Source organism: Lepidochelys kempii, chromosome 13 (assembly GCF_965140265.1).
Source record: "Lepidochelys kempii isolate rLepKem1 chromosome 13, rLepKem1.hap2, whole genome shotgun sequence".
Taxonomy (NCBI): domain Eukaryota; kingdom Metazoa; phylum Chordata; order Testudines; family Cheloniidae; genus Lepidochelys; species Lepidochelys kempii.
In genome coordinates, this window is record NC_133268.1 from 30,744,061 (window position 1) to 30,762,197 (window position 18,137).

The 18,137-nt window shown below is 44.5% G+C and overlaps 1 protein-coding gene across 10 annotated transcripts in view; it reads right to left on the bottom strand.

Annotated features, from left to right (window-relative positions):
* The window catches only part of PHF20 (PHD finger protein 20), a 190,130-nt gene that overhangs the window by 119,424 nt on the left and 52,569 nt on the right, over window positions 1–18,137 (bottom strand). For all 10 annotated transcript variants that reach the window (XM_073310018.1, XM_073310016.1, XM_073310010.1 and 7 more), the window contains 2 exons: window positions 9,196–9,583; window positions 2,611–2,718 (listed from right to left, as the gene is read on the bottom strand). In XM_073310018.1, the coding sequence (XP_073166119.1) occupies window positions 2,611–2,718; window positions 9,196–9,583 (496 nt within the window). The remainder of the gene's footprint in view (window positions 1–2,610; window positions 2,719–9,195; window positions 9,584–18,137) is intronic.

An 18,137-nucleotide genomic window follows, 5' to 3' on the forward strand; every position in this document is an offset into this window, starting at 1 on the left:
TGAATCCTGCCTCCTCTCATCACGCTGCTGCCACATTTGAGCTTCAGCCCTGTCTTCAGCCCGCCACTTACTCTCTTCAGCCCGCCACCTCTCCTCCCGGTCATTTTGTGCTTTCCTGCACTCTGACATTATTTGCCTCCACGCATTCGTCTGTGCTCTGTCAGTGTGGGAGGACAGCATGAGCTCGGAGAACATTTCATCGCGAGTGCGTTTTTTTTTCTTTCTAAGCTTCACTAGCCTCTGGGAAGGAGAAGATCCTGTGATCATTGAAACACATGCAGCTGGTGGAGAAAAAAAAAAGGGACAGCGGTATTTAAAAAGACACATTTTATAAAACAGTCGCTACACTCTTTCAGGGTAAACCTTGCTGTTAACATTACATACATAGCACATGTGCTTTCGTTACAAGGTCGCATTTTGCCTCCTCCCACCGCGTGACTACCCCCTCAACCTTCCCCCCTCCCTGTGGCTAACAGCGGGGAACATTTCTGTTTAGCCACAGGCAAACAGCCCAGCAGGAATGGGCTCCTCTGAGTGTCCCCTGAAGAAAAGCACTCTATTTCAACCAGGTGACCATGAATTATATCTCACTCTCCTGAGGATAACACAGAGAGAGAAAGAACGGATTTTGGTTGAATGCCAGCAAACATACACTGCAATGCTTTGTTCTACAGTGATTCCCGAGTACGTGTTACTGGCCTGGAGTGGTAAAGTGTCCTACCATGAAGGACGAAATAAGGCTGCCCTCCCCAGAAACCTTTTGCAAAGGCTTTAGGACTACATCTAGGAGAACCGCAAATGCCAGGGCAAAGTAATCCTTTCACATGCTTGCTTTTAAACCATGTATAGCATTTTAAAAGGTACACTCACCAGAGGTCCCTTCTCCGCCTGCTGGGTCCAGGAGGCAGCCTTGGGTGGGTTCGGGGGGTACTGGCTCCAGGTCTAGGGTGAGAAACAGTTCCTGGCTGTCGGGAAAACCGGTTTCTCCGCTTGCTTGCTGTGAGCTATCTACAACCTCCTCCTCCTCCTCCTCTTCTTCGTCCCCAAAACCTACTTCCGTATTGCCTCCATCTCCATTGAAGGAGTCAAACAACACGGCTGGGGTAGTGCTGGCTGAACCCCCTAAAATGGCATGCAGCTCATCATAGAAGCAGCATGTTTGGGGCTCTGACCCAGAGCGGCTGTTCGTCTCTCTGGTTTTCCGGTAGGCTTGCCTCAGCTCCTTCAGTTTCATGCGGCACTGCTTCGGGTCCCTGTTATGGCCTCTGTCCTTCATGCCCTGGGAGATTTTGACAAAGGTTTTGGCATTTCGAAAACTGGAACGGAGTTCTGATAGCACGGATTCCTCTCCCCAAACAGCGATCAGATCCCGTACCTCCCGTTCCGTCCATGCTGGAGCTCTTTTGCGATTCTGGGACTCCATCATGGTCACCTGTGCTGATGAGCTCTGCATGGTCACCTGCAGCTTGCCACGCTGGCCAAACAGGAAATGAGATTCAAAAGTTCGCGGTTCTTTTCCTGTCTACCTGGCCAGTGCATCTGAGTTGAGAGTGTTGTCCAGAGCGGTCAGAATGGAGCACTCTGGGATAGCTCCCGGAGGCCAATACCATCGAATTGTGTCCACAGTACCCCAAATTCGAGCCAGCAACGTCGATTTAAGCGCTAATCCACTTGTCAGGGGTGGAGTAAGGAAATCGATTTTAAGAGCCCTTTAAGTCGAAATAAAGGGCTTCATCGTGTGGACGGGTGCAGGTTTACATCGATTTAATGCTGCTAAATTCGACCTAAAGTCCTAGCGTAGACCAGGGCTAAGAGCTGGTGAGTAGAACTAAGTGGCATTTGGTACACGCCACCTTTCTATGCCCTTGATGCAGAACAAGAGGACTCTTGGCGCACATGTGCATCATATACTGCTCACCAAAAGACTCCAAACTTGAGTACATGAGGAAAATGTGTACCATCATCAGTGGAATGTGCATATGGACAATCATACAAATAAGCTAAAAAGAAATTGAGCTCCTTAAATCTCGTAGGGCATGTTAAGGTCCAGAGGGAACATTATTACCGAGGTATTAGCAGAAGGCTCATTAATCTAGTATTCAAAGGCATAACAAGATCCAAGGGCTAGATGTTGAACCTACATAAATACAGTTAGAAATAAGGTGAAAATATTTTTTAATAGTGAAGATAAATTACCCAGTCGAACAATCTAGCAAGGGATGTGATGGATACTCCATACTTGACATCTTTAAATCAGCACTGGAGGTCTTTAGAAAAGATATCCTATAGTTAAACCACAATTTATTGGGATTAACTCAGGAATCACTGGGTGAAATTATACGGCCTCGACTACTTAAGGAAGTCAGAATTGGACACAATGATCCCTTCTAGCCTTAAAAATCTATGAAATCTTTCTTTCAAGACTTTTGTGGGGACTACTTACAATATTGCTACATTTTAATACCCGACGTAAATTATTGCAACAGATTCCCTATATAACACATTTAGCCTTTAGACCATCTAAAATTAAAATGCAAAGACAATATTATAGAAAGAACAATGTTATAAAATGCCCTAAGTTACAAATGTTGAAGTACTAAAAATACTCACACAAGTTTTTTTCAACCCTGGTGCGTTTTGATGGGACTTCCCCTCCTTTAGGTATTTTCCGCCTTCTTAATTCCAATGTTATTGGCTGCAATGTTTGAGAACTTTGCTCTACAAATTTACATAAAACCAGAGGAATGAGAGTTGACTAAATATAACATTAAAGTTACTTAAAATACTCAAATTTTTATATTAAAAAAATACAAACTCACTTTTTCAGAGCTTTATAAAAAAAACTATTAGTATCTCTCCATAATTCTGCAATTTTCTTTATTTCCTTTCCTATTATTAGCTATTTTGGTACATCATGACTGACTCTTTAGTAAAGATATTCATTTTACCATATAATCCCATTTATATCATCACATATTGTCATGTTAGTGTCGACACATCAGTTCTGCAATTCTCTCCTTAAAAACCATGTCTCTATTACTAAATTTTTAGACCTCTCTACCAATGTTATTTAAACACAACCAAATATGTTGCTGGTTGTCATGACCCGAGGTTGTAATGAATGAGCTAAAATAAAAGGAGTACTTGTGGCACCTTAGAGACTAACCAATTTATTAGAGCATAAGCTTTCGTGAGCTACAGGTTTTCTTTGCCTGGAGGCAGGGTACTTAACTCCTGCAGGGAAATTCACAGTCTTCCAACCCAGAGTTTTTTTTTTCTTTTCTTCCTAAAAGTAAATGGGGGGGGGGTGTGCTCTACCCATTTGCCTGGAGACAAAAGTGGCAGGGTTTTTTTTAGGATTTTGATTTTTTTTTGTTTTACAAGGAGCACAAGTTTGAAAAGAAATTTTTTTTTTCTTTGGGCTGGGTAAGCAGGTTTCCAAGTAGTTGGAGGTTTTTTGCTTTAATTTGGGCCCAGAGCAGAGACAAGGGAATTGTCTTTTTCTGTAGGCTGACAATCACTATCAGAGAATAGGTATTCTATTCCAGCACAGCAAAATTTTACAGCCAAGTTTTGTTTGTTTATTTCTAAACCTCGGGTGTAAAGTTAGTTAAAAACAGAGAGGTTAGAATGGCCAAATCCTCGGCTCGACTACAGCTGGAATTAGCCAAATTTCAGGCTGAGGAAAAACAAAGGGAACATGAAAGACAGATAGAACTCATGCGGCTGGAGGAGGTGGTACAGGAGGCTGCCCACAAGAGGGAAATGGAGGCAAGGAAGCATGTGGAGGAGGAGAAGGAAAAAGAGAGGAAGCATGTGGACGAGATGGAGAGGATAAAGGCCCAGCAGAATATACCAACAAACCCTAGCAATCCTTCTCCAGGTACCACTTCCCATCCCAGAAAGTTCCCCACCTACAAGGCAGGTGATGATACTGAGGCCTTCTTAGAAAACTTCGAAAGGGCCTGCCTTGGGTACAACATCTCTACTGACCAATACATGGTAGAGCTGAGGCCGCAGCTCAGTGGACCCTTAGCTGAGGTGGCAGCTGAAATGCCTAAAGAACACATGAACAAGTATGAACTGTTTAAATCCAAGGCGAGAGTCAGAATGGGGATAACACCCGAGCAGTCTCGTCGGAGGTTCAGAGCCCTAAGGTGGAAACCAGACATGTCATTTACCCGACATGCCTACCACATTGTGAAACATTGGGATGCCTGGATATCAGGAGCAAGTGTTGAATCTCCAGTAAATTTGCCCTTCCTAATGCAAATGGAACAATTCTTAGAGGGTGTTCCTGAGGAAATAGAAAGATACATCCTAGATGGGAAACCCAAAACTGTAATTGAGGCAGGAGAGATTGGAGCCAGATGGGTGGAGGTGGCAGAGAAGAAGAAAACTGGTCGCAGTTGGAGCGGAGACCAGAAGGGACCACCCCAGACCACACCCGATTCCCGGGGGCCGCCCAAAGCCCCACCTACCTCCCAAAGAACCCTCCAGACCCCTTATCGTCCCACCACCCCGTTCTCTAGCAACCCTCCTCGCCCCAGTGACCCGTCAGCTGGACGATGTTTTAAATGTAACGAGCTGGGGCATGTAAAGGCCAACTGCCCCAAGAACCCCAACAGATTACAGTTCATTGCACCGGAATCACACCAGAGGTCCACAGGCCCAGATACCTCCCAGATACCCTTGGAGCAGAGGGAAACTGTGAGTGTGGGCGGGAAGAAGGTCACCGCGTGGAAGGACACCGGAGCACAAGTGTCAGCTATCCATGCTTCCTTAGTGGACCCCAATTTAATCAACCCAGAGATCCAAGTGACTATTCAACCCTTCAAGTCCAACTCTTTCGATTTGCCTACAGCCAAGTTGCCTGTCCAGTATAAGGGCTGGTCAGGAATGTGGACTTTTGCAGTCTATGATGATTATCCCATCCCCATGCTGTTGGGGGAAGACTTGGCCAATCATGTGAAGCAGGCCAAGAGGGTGGGAACAGTCACCCGCAGCCAGGCTAAACAAGCCGTGAGGCCTAGCTCTGTTCCGGAAACTTCTATCAGGACCCAGTCAGAGGTGATGGACCCGGACCCCAGGCCAATGTCTGCAACAGCAATAGTGGATCCAGTCCCAGAACCGGAACCAGCCAAACAACCAACACCAGACCCCGTGCCAGCACTGAATCCAGTACTTGCAACCTCAACACCAGAGGGCCCCACAGAACCTGAACTGGCAGCAGCCGATAACCCTACACAAGAGGCTCAGCCGGAGCCTGAACCCCAACATAGTGCACCAGCGGAGAGCGGTTCACAGTCAACAGAAACAGCTCCATCCCCTATATCGCTTCCAGAGGGACCAAGCCTAGGTCCACAATCCCATGAGGAACTGATGTCTCCAGCATCAAGGGAACAGTTCCAGACCGAACAGGAAGCAGATGAAAGCCTCCAGAGAGCTTGGACGGCAGCACGGAGCAACCCACCGCCTCTCAGCTCTTCTAATCGATCCAGGTTTGTTGTAGAAAGAGGACTTTTATACAAGGAAACTCTTTCTGGGGGACACCAGGAAGACTGGCATCCTCAGAGACAGTTGGTAGTTCCAACTAAATACCAGGCCAAGCTCTTGAGCTTAGCCCACGATCACCCTAGTGGCCATGCTGGGGTGAACAGGACCAAAGACCGTTTGGGGGGGGGGGTCATTCCACTGGGAGGGAATGGGCAAGGATGTTTCTACCTATGTCCAGTCTTGTGAGGTGTGCCAAAGAGTGGGAAAACCCCAAGACCAGGTCAAAGCCCCTCTCCAGCCACTCCCCATCATTGAAGTTCCATTTCAGCGAGTAGCTGTGGATATTCTGGGTCCTTTTCCGAAAAAGACACCCAGAGGAAAGCAGTACATACTGACTTTCATGGATTTTGCCACCCGATGGCCGGAAGCAGTAGCTCTAAGCAACACCAGGGCTAAAAGTGTGTGCCAGGCACTAGCAGACATTTTTGCCAGGGTAGGTTGGCCCTCCGACATCCTCACAGATGCAGGGACTAATTTCCTGGCAGGAACTATGAAAAACCTTTGGGAAGCTCATGGGGTAAATCACTTGGTTGCCACTCCTTACCACCATCAAACAAATGGCATGGTGGAGAAGTTTAATGGAACTTTGGGGGCCATGATACGTAAATTCGTAAATGAGCACTCCAATGATTGGGACCTAGTGTTGCAGCAGTTGCTCTTTGCCTACAGAGCTGTACCACACCCCAGTTCAGGGTTTTCCCCATTTGAACTTGTATATGGCCGTGAGGTTAAGGGGCCATTGCAGTTGGTGAAGCAGCAATGGGAGGGATTTACATCTTCTCCAGGAACTAACATTCTGGACTTTGTAACCAACCTACAAAACACCCTCCGAACCTCTTTAGCCCTTGCTAGAGAAAACTTACAGGATGCTCAAAAACAGCAAAAAGCCTGGTATGATAAACATGCCAGAGAGCGTTCCTTCAAAGTAGGAGACCAGGTCATGGTCTTAAAGGCGCTCCAGGCCCATAAAATGGAAGCATCGTGGGAAGGGCCATTCATGGTCCAGGAGCGCCTGGGAGCTGTTAATTATCTCATAGCATTCCCCACCTCCAACCGAAAGCCTAAGGTGTACCATATTAATTCTCTAAAGCCCTTTTATTCCAGAGAGTGAAAGGTTTGTCAGTTTACAGCCCAGGGAGGAGACGACGCTGAGTGGCCTGAAGGTGTTTACTACGAAGGGAAATGTGCTGGTGGTGTGGAAGAGGTGAACCTCTCCATAACCCTTGGGCGTATGCAGCGACAGCAGATCCAGGAGCTGTGCACTAGCTACGCGCCAACGTTCTCAGCCACCCCAGGACTGACTGAACGGGCATACCACTCCATTGACACAGGTAATGCTCACCCAATTAGGGTCCAACCTTACCGGGTGTCTCCTCAAGCTAAAACTGCTATAGAACGGGAGATCCAGGATATGTTACAGATGGGTGTAATCCGCCCCTCTGAAAGTGCATGGGCATCTCCAGTGGTTCTAGTTCCCAAACCAGATGGGGAAATACGTTTTTGCGTGGACTACCGTAAGCTAAATGCTGTAACTCGCCCAGACAACTATCCAATGCCACGCACAGATGAACTATTAGAGAAACTGGGACGGGCCCAGTTCATCTCTACCTTGGACTTAACCAAGGGGTACTGGCAGGTACCGCTAGATGAATCTGCCAAGGAAAGGTCAGCCTTCATCACACATCTCGGGCTGTATGAATTTAACGTATTCCCTTTCGGGCTGCGAAATGCACCCGCCACTTTCCAAAGACTTGTAGATGGTCTCCTAGCGGGATTAGGAGAATATGCAGTCGCCTACCTTGACGATGTGGCCATATTTTCGGATTCCTGAGCAGACCACCTGGAACATCTACAAAAAGTCCTTGAGCGCATAAGGGAGGCAGGACTAACTGTTAAGGCTAAGAAGTGTCAAATAGGCCTAAACAGAGTGACTTACCTTGGACACCAGGTGGGTCAAGGAACTATCAGCCCCCTACAGGCCAAAGTGGATGCTATCCAAAAGTGGCCTGTCCCAAAGTCAAAGAAACAGGTTCAATCCTTCTTAGGCTTGGCCGGTTATTACAGACGATTTGTACCGCACTACAGCCAAATCGCTGCCCCACTGACAGACCTAACCAAAAAGAAACAGCCAAATGCTGTTCAGTGGACCGGAAAGTGTCAGAAGGCCTTTAACAAGCTTAAAGCGACACTCATGTCTGACCCTGTACTAAGGGCCCCAGACTTTGACAAACCGTTCCTAGTAACCACAGATGCATCCGAGCGTGGTGTGGGAGCAGTTTTAATGAAGAAAGGACCTGATCAAGAATTCCACCCTGTAGTGTTTCTCAGCAAAAAACTGTCTGAGAGGGAAAGCAACTGGTCAGTCACTGAAAAAGAATGTTATGCCATTGTCTACGCTCTGGAAAAGCTACGCCCATATGTTTGGGGACGGCGTTTCCACCTGCAAACCGACCATGCTGCACTAAAGTGGCTTCACACCATCAAGGAAACTAACAAAAAACTTCTTCGGTGGAGTTTAGCTCTCCAAGATTTTGATTTCGACATCCAACACATCTCAGGAGCTTCTAACAAAGTGGCTGATGCACTCTCCCGTGAAAGTTTCCCAGAATCAACTGGTTAAAATCGTCCTTGAGATGGGAAAATATTGTTAGTCTTTATGTACTTGGTAGTATATTTAGAGATGCATGTGTCTTAACTGTTTTTCCTAGAGTTCCAGGAAGAAATCCCAGCCAGTGTTTCACCCTAGCTGAGATTTGGGGGGCGTGTCATAAATATAAAGGGAAGGGTAAACCCCTTTGAAATCCCTCCTGGCCAGGGGAAAGCTCCTCTCACCTGTAAAGGGTTAAGAAGCTAAAGGTAACCTCGCTGGCACCTGACCAAAATGACCAATGAGGAGACAAGATACTTTCAAAAGCTGGGAGGAGGGAGAGAAACAAAGGGTCTGGGTCTGTCTGTATGCTGCGTCTTGCCAGGGATAGACCAGGAATGGAGTCTTAGAACTTTTAGTAAGTAATCTAGCTAGGTATGTGTTAGATTATGATTTCTTTAAATGGCTGAGAAAAGAATTGTGCTGAATAGAATAACTATTTCTGTCTGTGTATCTTTTTTGTAACTTAAGGTTTTGCCTAGAGGGGTTCTCTGTGTTTTTGAATCTAATTACCCTGTAAGATATCTACCATCCTGATTTTACAGGGGGGATTTCTTTATTTCTATTTACTTCTATTTTTTATTAAAAGTCTTCTTGTAAAAAACTGAATGCTTTTTCATTGTTCTCAGATCCAAGGGTTTGGGTCTGTGGTCACCTATGCAAATTGGTGAGGCTTTTTATCCAACATTTCCCAGGAAAGGGGGGGTGCAAGTGTTGGGAGGATTGTTCATTGTTCTTAAGATCCAAGGGTCTAGTCTCTAAGGTGCCACAAGTACTCCTTTTCTTTTTGCGAATACAGACTAACACGGCTGTTACTCTGAAACCTGAGCTAAAATAAGTGCTGTAAGAGCACCATTTATTTCCATTTACTTAGTACAAAGATCCCCACACCACAAATCAGAAAAGAATGCAGTACTGAGCTGCTCAGCATCTCCCATTCCCTACAAGATTTTATACAATACTGCCTAAATACAAATCTTTTAAGTACTAACCTGTTGGGGGTGTTATAGGTGGTCTACCACGTTTTCTTTTAGTTTCCTTTAGGTTTTCTGGTGGACTCTTCACATTGTCATTTTCAGATTTCTTCTCAATTTGAGTATCTACTGAATATTCCATATCATGTTCTGATATATTCTCTTTGTCTTCTTTCCCATTCTTAGGTATATTTTTTTCAGAAACTTTGCCTTTTTCTGAGATGACTATTATTTTTCCTTCTTTATCAGGTTGTTTTGATCTTTTTTCTGTCTTTAATACCTTTTCATCCTTGTCCTTCTTAGCATTCTCTGTTGCTTTCCTCTGTTCTTTAAACTTCTCCCGTTTTTCAGGAGATGAAGGGATTTCATTACCTCTCTCTTTAGGCCTAGCATTACCCACAATATTCTAAAATAGAAAAAACAGGAAGTGAAAAATGCATGATTCTTTGCATTTTGAAATTTGTGTACATTTAACATAATTAAAAAAACAAAACATAAGCAAAGGAACAGGGGTCCAGGTGTCATGTCAGTATAACCCATAAATTAAAAATTTAAGATTATAGGCAGAGAACTACAGTAAAACCTGCCAAGAGTGACCACTCATGGGGGCTAGCAAAAGTAGTCGTTTGTAAGAGGTGGTCTCTCTTCAAAGGCTTGATGTAAAATGGGCACTCTTACAAGGTACAGAAAGGCTACTAGTGTTACCAACGTTTCGTGTTTAATTTTAATTACCTATTAAATGAACATTAGATACAGTATACAAAACAGTACTGTATTTCATAGAATCATAGAATATCAGGGTTGGAAGGGACCCCTGAAGGTCATCTAGTCCAACCCCCTGCTCGAAGCAGGACCAATTCCCAGTTAAATCATCCCAGCCAAGGCTTTGTCAAGCCTGACCTTAAAAACCTCTAAGGAAGGAGATTCTACCACCTCCCTAGGTAACGCATTCCAGTGTTTCACCACCCTCTTAGTGAAAAAGTTTTTCCTAATATCCAATCTAAACCTCCCCCACTGCAACTTGAGACCATTACTCCTCGTTCTGTCATCTGCTACCATTGAGAACAGTCTGGAGCCATCTTCTTTGGAACCCCCTTTCAGGTAGTTGAAAGCAGCTATCAAATCCCCCCTCATTCTTCTCTTCTGCAGACTAAACAATCCCAGCTCCCTCAGCCTCTCCTCATAACTCATGTGTTCCAGACCCCTAATCATTTTTGTTGCCCTTCGCTGGACTCTCTCCAATTTATCCACATCCTTCTTGAAGTGTGGGGCCCAAAACTGGACACACTACTCCAGATGAGGCCTCACCAATGTCGAATAGAGGGGAACGATCACGTCCCTCGATCTGCTCGCTATGCCCCTACTTATACATCCCAAAATGCCATTGGCCTTCTTGGCAACAAGGGCACACTGCTGACTCATATCCAGCTTCTCGTCCACTGTCACCCCTAGGTCCTTTTCCGCAGAACTGCTGCCTAGCCATTCGGTCCCTAGTCTGTATCGGTGCATTGGATTCTTCCATCCTAAGTGCAGGACCCTGCACTTATTCTTATTGAACCTCATCAGATTTCTTTTGGCCCAATCCTCCAATTTGTCTAGGTCCTTCTGTATCCTGTCCCTCCCCTCCAGCGTATCTACCACTCCTCCCAGTTTAGTATCATCTGCAAATTTGCTGAGAGTGCAATCCACACCATCCTCCAGATCATTTATGAAGATATTGAACAAAACCGGCCCCAGGACCGACCCTTGGGGCACTCCACTTGATACCGGCTGCCAACTAGACACGGAGCCATTGATCACTACCCGTTGAGCCCGACAATCTAGCCAGCTTTCTACCCACCTTATAGTGCATTCATCCAGCCCATACTTCCTTAACTTGCTGACAAGAATACTGTGGGAGACCGTGTCAAAAGCTTTGCTAAAGTCAAGAAACAATACATCCACTGCTTTTATTTAAAATCTCTTGGTGGGTTTATTAATTCAGTAGCACAGTATGTTAATCAAAAGAGGAAATTCAGTACACTAATTAAAGTGCATATTTTCTAGACTGAAGCAAAAGACAATTTTTACAATTATCTGTGTTATCAAAAAGTCTTGGTTTCAGTCTACAGTAGCTTGTATTTATTTGAAAACATCACTTATTCTTGTCTGCCTCTGCAATAGGAACTTGTTTACCATTTTTTTCTGCATCGTTGAATAGCTCTAAAAGTTGGTTATTGCCCTTTTGAATGGCAATTGCTTTCATGTTTTTAATCATATTCTTGGCTTCAATCATAAAAATTATTCTTCCTGGTGTTCAGAGACACCGTTGCTATCCCCTCCATCATCAGTTTTTGTGTCACTGTGAGAGTTGTCACATATCTATGAGTCTATGGTTTGACATTTTTTAGGTTTGTAGCAGGCGTTGACCTGTCAGTGACCTCATCAGTTGTTGCAAGGTTCTCATCGATCTGGTACATCCTCTCAATCAGCACGCCAAAAAGACTTTGCAACATGTTAACTACTGCAAGAGGAAGCTCATGTTCATCTTCTAAATGATGATCTGCATTTGGCGAGTCCGCATTTAGCGAAGCATTTTTTGATGGTGCTTGGCTCAGTCTCACTCCACGCTCAATGAACCCAGTGTATTCACGCAAGAGTGAAACCCTTTTCAAATGCACTGGACTCGATGAAGTTACGTCAGATTCCATTTGATGAAGAATAAATTGCATTTGCCTGTTCCAAAATTTCAGTTTTGAATAACACCAGCATCCATAGGCTGTTACACAGATGTGTTTGGGGGGAAAGAAACAAAGTTTAATGTTTGTGAGTTGAACAGGGAGGCGGCATGGGGCATTTTCCACAAACTGAATTTTATGTCACTGTAGTAGCAGTCTGCAATCAAATCTTAGTAACCATTTTTCAAAAAGCTCTGAGTTCATCCATGCTTTTTTGTTGAATTCATATTCCACAGGCAACTCCTTGATATTCACCTTGCCAAAGCCCCGTGGGCATTGGGATTTACCAATCAGTATAGGCTTTTCTTTATCTCCATTTATGTTGATGCATAATTCAACAGTGATTCTTTCTTTTGAATGTTTCCCATTTGAACATTTGACATGGAGGGTTTTGCTAATGCTGCTGTCTTTTAAAAAACAGTCCAGTTTCATCCATATTATAGATTTCAGAGGGTTCATAATCCTGTATAACTTCAGCTATCTTTTGCTTCTAATCTGAAGCCACTTCTTGGTTAATGTCTCCACATTTACTGCATGCTGTACCAAAGGCAAGGCTGTGCCTCCTCTTAAACGATTCAAGTCAGTCATTGCTGGCTTTAAACTCCCGTTTTCCAACTCCGCTGCAAATTTCGTGTCTTGCGCCTTTAACATTGAACCAGAGACATTTACATGATGAGCGACAGTGGATTTAAACCACTGGTAAGTGAGAAAACTGACTTCGTTTCCAGTTTTAGCACATTTAATTTTCATTGAAGAATTTGCATTTGACACAATCAGTGAGAATTTGTGCCTTCCATTGTAGTAGGTTTTGGATTTGTGTTTTTCCAACTCCAAACTGTTTGGCAATTTCACGGCAACTGGTACAAGCTTCTAGCTGTGATACCGCTTTAACATGTTGCTCCAGTGTAAGAAACGCTTTGGATTTGCATTTTTTCTTTTTCTCTTCCATGGTGAATTCTTTTAGCTTTAAACTGTAACATACAATAGTGTATACATTCATATCTTCCTTTAAAGTTCCTGTCTGTTCAAGTTCAACTTCTGGTTCATGTCGAGTATGAGGCCGTATGTTGCAGAAATCGTAATGTAAAAAAGAAAAAATATCTTTTGCTGGAAACTTTAAAGAAACAGACTAATAAGCGAAGACCAGTTTCTCCTACAGGTTTGTTTTTATGAATGAGAGTAAGAAAATGTCATCACTGGTCGCAGCTGACTGGTCGTTGCTCTTCACAGTTAAATTATAGGGCAGTGGTTTTCAAATTTTAGCGAGCTGAGGACCCCCATTTTAATTTACATTTTTCAGGGACCCCCAAGCCACCCCACTGAGCCCCAGGCCGTGCCCCACTCCACCCCTTCTCCCAAGGCCCCACTCCTCCATCCACCCTCTCTCTGTTGCTTGCTCTTCCTGACCATCACTCACTTTCACTAGGCTGGGACAGAGGGTTGGGGTGCAAGAAGAGGTACAGACTCTGGGAGGAATTTTGGGTGCAGGGTGAGGGCTCTTGGCTGGGGCAGCATGCTTGGGGTGCAGGCTCTGGCTAGGCTGCGCTTACCTCGGGCGGCTCCCGAAAGCGACTGGCGTGATCTTTCTGGAAGCAGTTCCTAGGCAGGGGCGCCAGGGGGCCTCAACATGCTACATGCCCACAGGCACCACCCCCGCAATTCCCGGGATCTGTGGAGTTATGAGTGCTCTCTATAAATATATCATAGGGATAAATACCGGAGAGGGAGAGGAATTACTTAAGCTCAGTACCAATGTGGGCACAAGAACAAATGGATATAAACTGGCCATCGGAAGTTTAGACTTGAAATTAGATGAAGGTTTCTAACTATCAAAGGAGTGAAGTTCTGAAATAGCCTTCCAAGGGAAGCAGTGGGGGCAAAAGACCTATCTGGCTTCAAGATTAAACTCGATAAATTTATGGAGAAGATGGTATGATGGGATAACATGATTTTGGCAATTAATTGATCTTTAACTATTCATGGTAAATAGGCCCAATGGCCTGTGATGGAATGTTAGATGGGGATGGGATCTGAGTTACTACAGAGAATTCTTTCCTGTGTATCTGGCTGGTGAATCTTGCCCACATGCTCAGGGTTCAGCTTATCGCTATATTTGGGGTCGGGAAGGAATTTTCCTCCAGGGCAGATTGGAAGAGGCCCTGCAGGTTTTTCGCCTTCCTCTGTAGGATGGGGCACAGGTCACTTGCTGGAGGATTCTCTGCACCTTGAAGTCTTTAAACCATGATTTGAGGACTTCAATAGCTCAGACATAGGTGAGAGGTTGACTGCAGGAGTCAGTGGGGGAGATTTGTGGCCTGCATTGTACAGGAGGTCAGACGATCATAATGGTCCCTTCTGACCTTAATATGAGTTGGCACTCAGTGCAGGGGCAGCGCACGGAGCAGGTTAGGAAGGGAGAGTGCCTTAGCCCCATTGTGCCACTGGACTTTTAGCACCTAGTATCTACTGGTTTAGCTTTAGTAGCCTCCAGGAGATAGAGGGAGGGGGAGGAGTTGACGGAAAGAGAGGGAGGAGTTGATCAGCAGGGGCCATGGACCGCCTTGAGTACCCTCAGGGATGCCCAGGGATCCGCAGACCCCAGTTTGAGAAACACTGTTATAGGTGAAAATGTTCTGTGGTCTCTGCAAGTAGTCTCTCATGACAGGTGGCCCCTCTTCAGAGGTGGTCACTAAGGCAGGTTTTACTGTATTCCGATACTCACTGAGCAATAGGTTATCAGCATAATTCATTACCACACATCAAAACTCAAATACTATTCAAATATTTTTTAAAGGATAATTCCAGACTTAAACCAAATCATCTGCAAAAATGCTACTAGTACTATCAGTGTGTTTTAATTTTCTACTTGATATGGTCACCTGCCACAAAGATTACATCATGCTATTCAATTCTATGAACTGAGCTTCAAGTAACAGATTTACAAGTTGCAAGTACAAGCACATTAAAACGTAAACTTCACCAACCCCCAGTATAATGGTCTCCAAGTCTTTCTGATACAGTAACCCCAGCTAGGCTACAGCATGTCTGAATATGCTATTTGATCCAGTTCAAAAGCCACTGGCCTGACAGTGTTTTCACTTTATTACCTTCCTATCAGAAAGAATACAAACTGCCAATATCCCTTTTAATATCTAAGATATGTAACTAAGCTGTACTTGGAAGACTAATATTTCAGAAAACACTGAAAACAATAAATGGAATTGTAAAATCAAATATGGATGACATGTCAAAACTATTTCAAACTGCATAATGAAATTGTATAATGTACATCTTCCAACCCTTGAAACTGCTGATATCATTTAGCCACTAGGAAAAACTTTCCACAATAAATACAGGCTACCAAAGTAGGGACCAAATTTCAGTCTCATGATTTCACTGATCAATAAGTTGGACGATAAACATTCACATCTTTGAGAAATCTTGTTCAAAGATTAAAAAACCTGAACCCTTCACCCTCCCCCCCCAAACGGGGATACAGTAAACAGAAATAGCTGTTATAGCAAATATACTTGCACTATTGGTAATCCCAAACCTATCAAGGATAAGAGAAAATCCAACCCATTAAGTCTCAGATAAGAACTTGGAACCCCATCTTTGGATACTGCATGGTCTTTTCAGTTGTTCCAAAAGCAGACTGATGGCCAAAAAAAAAAATGTAAAGGATTCACCACCACACACCAAGTCCTTCAGATTCAAACATCTGTTATTTATGTAGCCTGCTAAGGCATGTTTCACTCTTTACAGATATAGAGCTGAAGGAATTACTTTGTTCTGAATGCCCACTGCCTACACTGCTTCGTGACATAACAAGAAAATCTGGAATCCTAGCTTCCCCTTTCAGCAACAAATAACCAATGATCTGTGTGAGAATCTGCACAGCCTGTTCCCTAGCCAAAGGAACATACAGAGAAGGGTCAAAAACAGAGTCAAACTGTTTTTCCAACCTTGCAGACAATGAGTCTGCAGTCTCACGAAACAGATGAATGTGACTTTCTTGCCACCAAATCCAGTAACCCTTGATAAAAACTGATTTAACCATACAGTTCATAGATTACTCCTGGGGGAGTTCTGTGCCACTGCACAATGCAGAATTTGCAAAGAATTAATGTTCTGCGCAGAATTTCATTTTCCCCCACAGAATGGCTGCTACAGAGTTGCTGGCCACTACCAGGTACTGTTGGATCCAGCAGAGCCCAGCTCTCCAATACAGGACATGACTGGGAGGAGGGGGAGCTGGAGCGTTCCAGGCAGCTTCAGTCCCCCGCACATCATGAAGGAAGGAGGCAGTGGGCAGGAAACTGAACCATCCATCAGAACCCACCATCAGGCGGTTTCTCTCTCTCTCTGGATTCCTGGGCTCTGGGAGGTAGGGGATGCGGGTGTCTAGGCTGGGCGGCGCTCCGCTGCTGGGCTCTGGGGAGTAGGGGGTCAAGTGTCAAACTGGAGGGGTGGAGTTTTCCCTCAACATGTGCCCAGCTGGCACATGTGACAAACCCAGACCAAGAAACCCAACAAAAGCATAACAGAGAAACAGGAACTGGACTGTTGTAGGGGTTTCTAACTCCCTACTCTTTGGGGAAACTTTTTGTCAGTACTGTTACAGACATACTTGCTGACAGTATTTTGAAATAAATTACCAAAATAATTGAAACTAGTGTGATTATATTGTGTTATTTTGACAAATAAAATGTGCAGAATTTTAAAATATTGTGCACAGAATTTAATTTTTTGGCACAGAATTCCCTCAGGAGTAAGATTCCAAGGCCAGAAGGATCAATGTGATCAGTCTAATCCGTATAACACAGACCAGAAAACTTCCCCAAAACAATTCCCTGAACAGATTTTAGAAAAACATCCAATCTTCATTTTAAAATTGTGACTTATGAAGAACCCACCACAACGCTTCGTCAACTGTTCCAATGCTTACTTACTCTCACCATTAAAAACGTATCCTTATTTCCAGTCTGAATTTATCTAGCCTCAACTTCCAACCACTGGATCATGTTATACCTTTCTCTGCTAGACTGAAGAACCCATTATTAAATATTTATTCCCTATGTGGGTACTTATACACTGTACTCAAGTCATCCCGATCTTCTCCTAAATTAAATAGATTGAGCTCTTAGAGTCTATAGAAGGCATGTTTTCTAATCTTTTAATCATTCTCTTGACTCTTCTCTGAATCCTCTCCAATTTATCAACACACTCTTGAACCGTGGGCATCAGAACTAGACACAATATTCCAGGGCCAAACAAAGGTACAGCCTCTCTATGCCTGCGCAATATCCCCCTACTTATGAATCCCAGGATCACATTAGCTTTTTGGTCACAGCATCATATTCGGAGCGCATGTTCAGCTGATTATCCATCTTGACCCTTTAACAGCACCTGTGGGAGGCCTAGTATGGGTCACACACTTTTACCCCTGGGGAAATTCTGCGCCAGTGCATAATGCAGAATTTTGCAGAAATTCATGTTGCGCACGCACAACTTCCTTCCCCCCCACTCCTCGAAATGGGCTGCAGAGTTGTTGGTGGCCACTAAGGGCCGCTGGACCTGGCAGAGCTCAGCTTACAAATAAAAGACAAGGGGGTGGGTAGGGGAAGAGAGAAAGAGAACTGGAGGGTTCCCAGCAGCTGCAGTTCCAAGCATACACTGGAGGAAGGAGGCAACAGCGGGCCGGAAACTCCGTGGAAGCCTGGGACCCAGCATCAGGCTGTTTTTCCCCTCTGGATCCCTGGGCGGTAGAGGGTGTGAGCATCTGGCCTGGGAAGGAGGGGGGCCCTGCAGCTGGCCTCTGGGGGGGAGGGAGGGGAGAGTCTGGAAAGGATGGTATTCTAGCAGAACTGTATAAAGTAGCAGGCCCCAAGGCATTCCATGACATCTTGAGTAGCATTTGGGAGGAAGAAAAAATGCCACAAAACTTAAAAGATGCTATTATTGTAACACTGTTCAAAAACAAAGGCAGCGAAGCGGACTGTGAAAACTACAGAGGCATTGCTCAACTCTGTACAGTAGGGAAAATGCTAGCTTGCATTCTATTGAACAGATTTATTGCAAACATATCTGAGGAGAATCTGCCAGAAGCAGAGTGTGGTTTCAGATCAGGTCATAGTACTATGGACATGATCTTTGTCCTAAGGCAGGTCCAGGAAAAATGTTTAGAGCAGGACATGGACCTGTATGCAGTTTTCATTGATTTAACCAAAGCTTTTGATACTA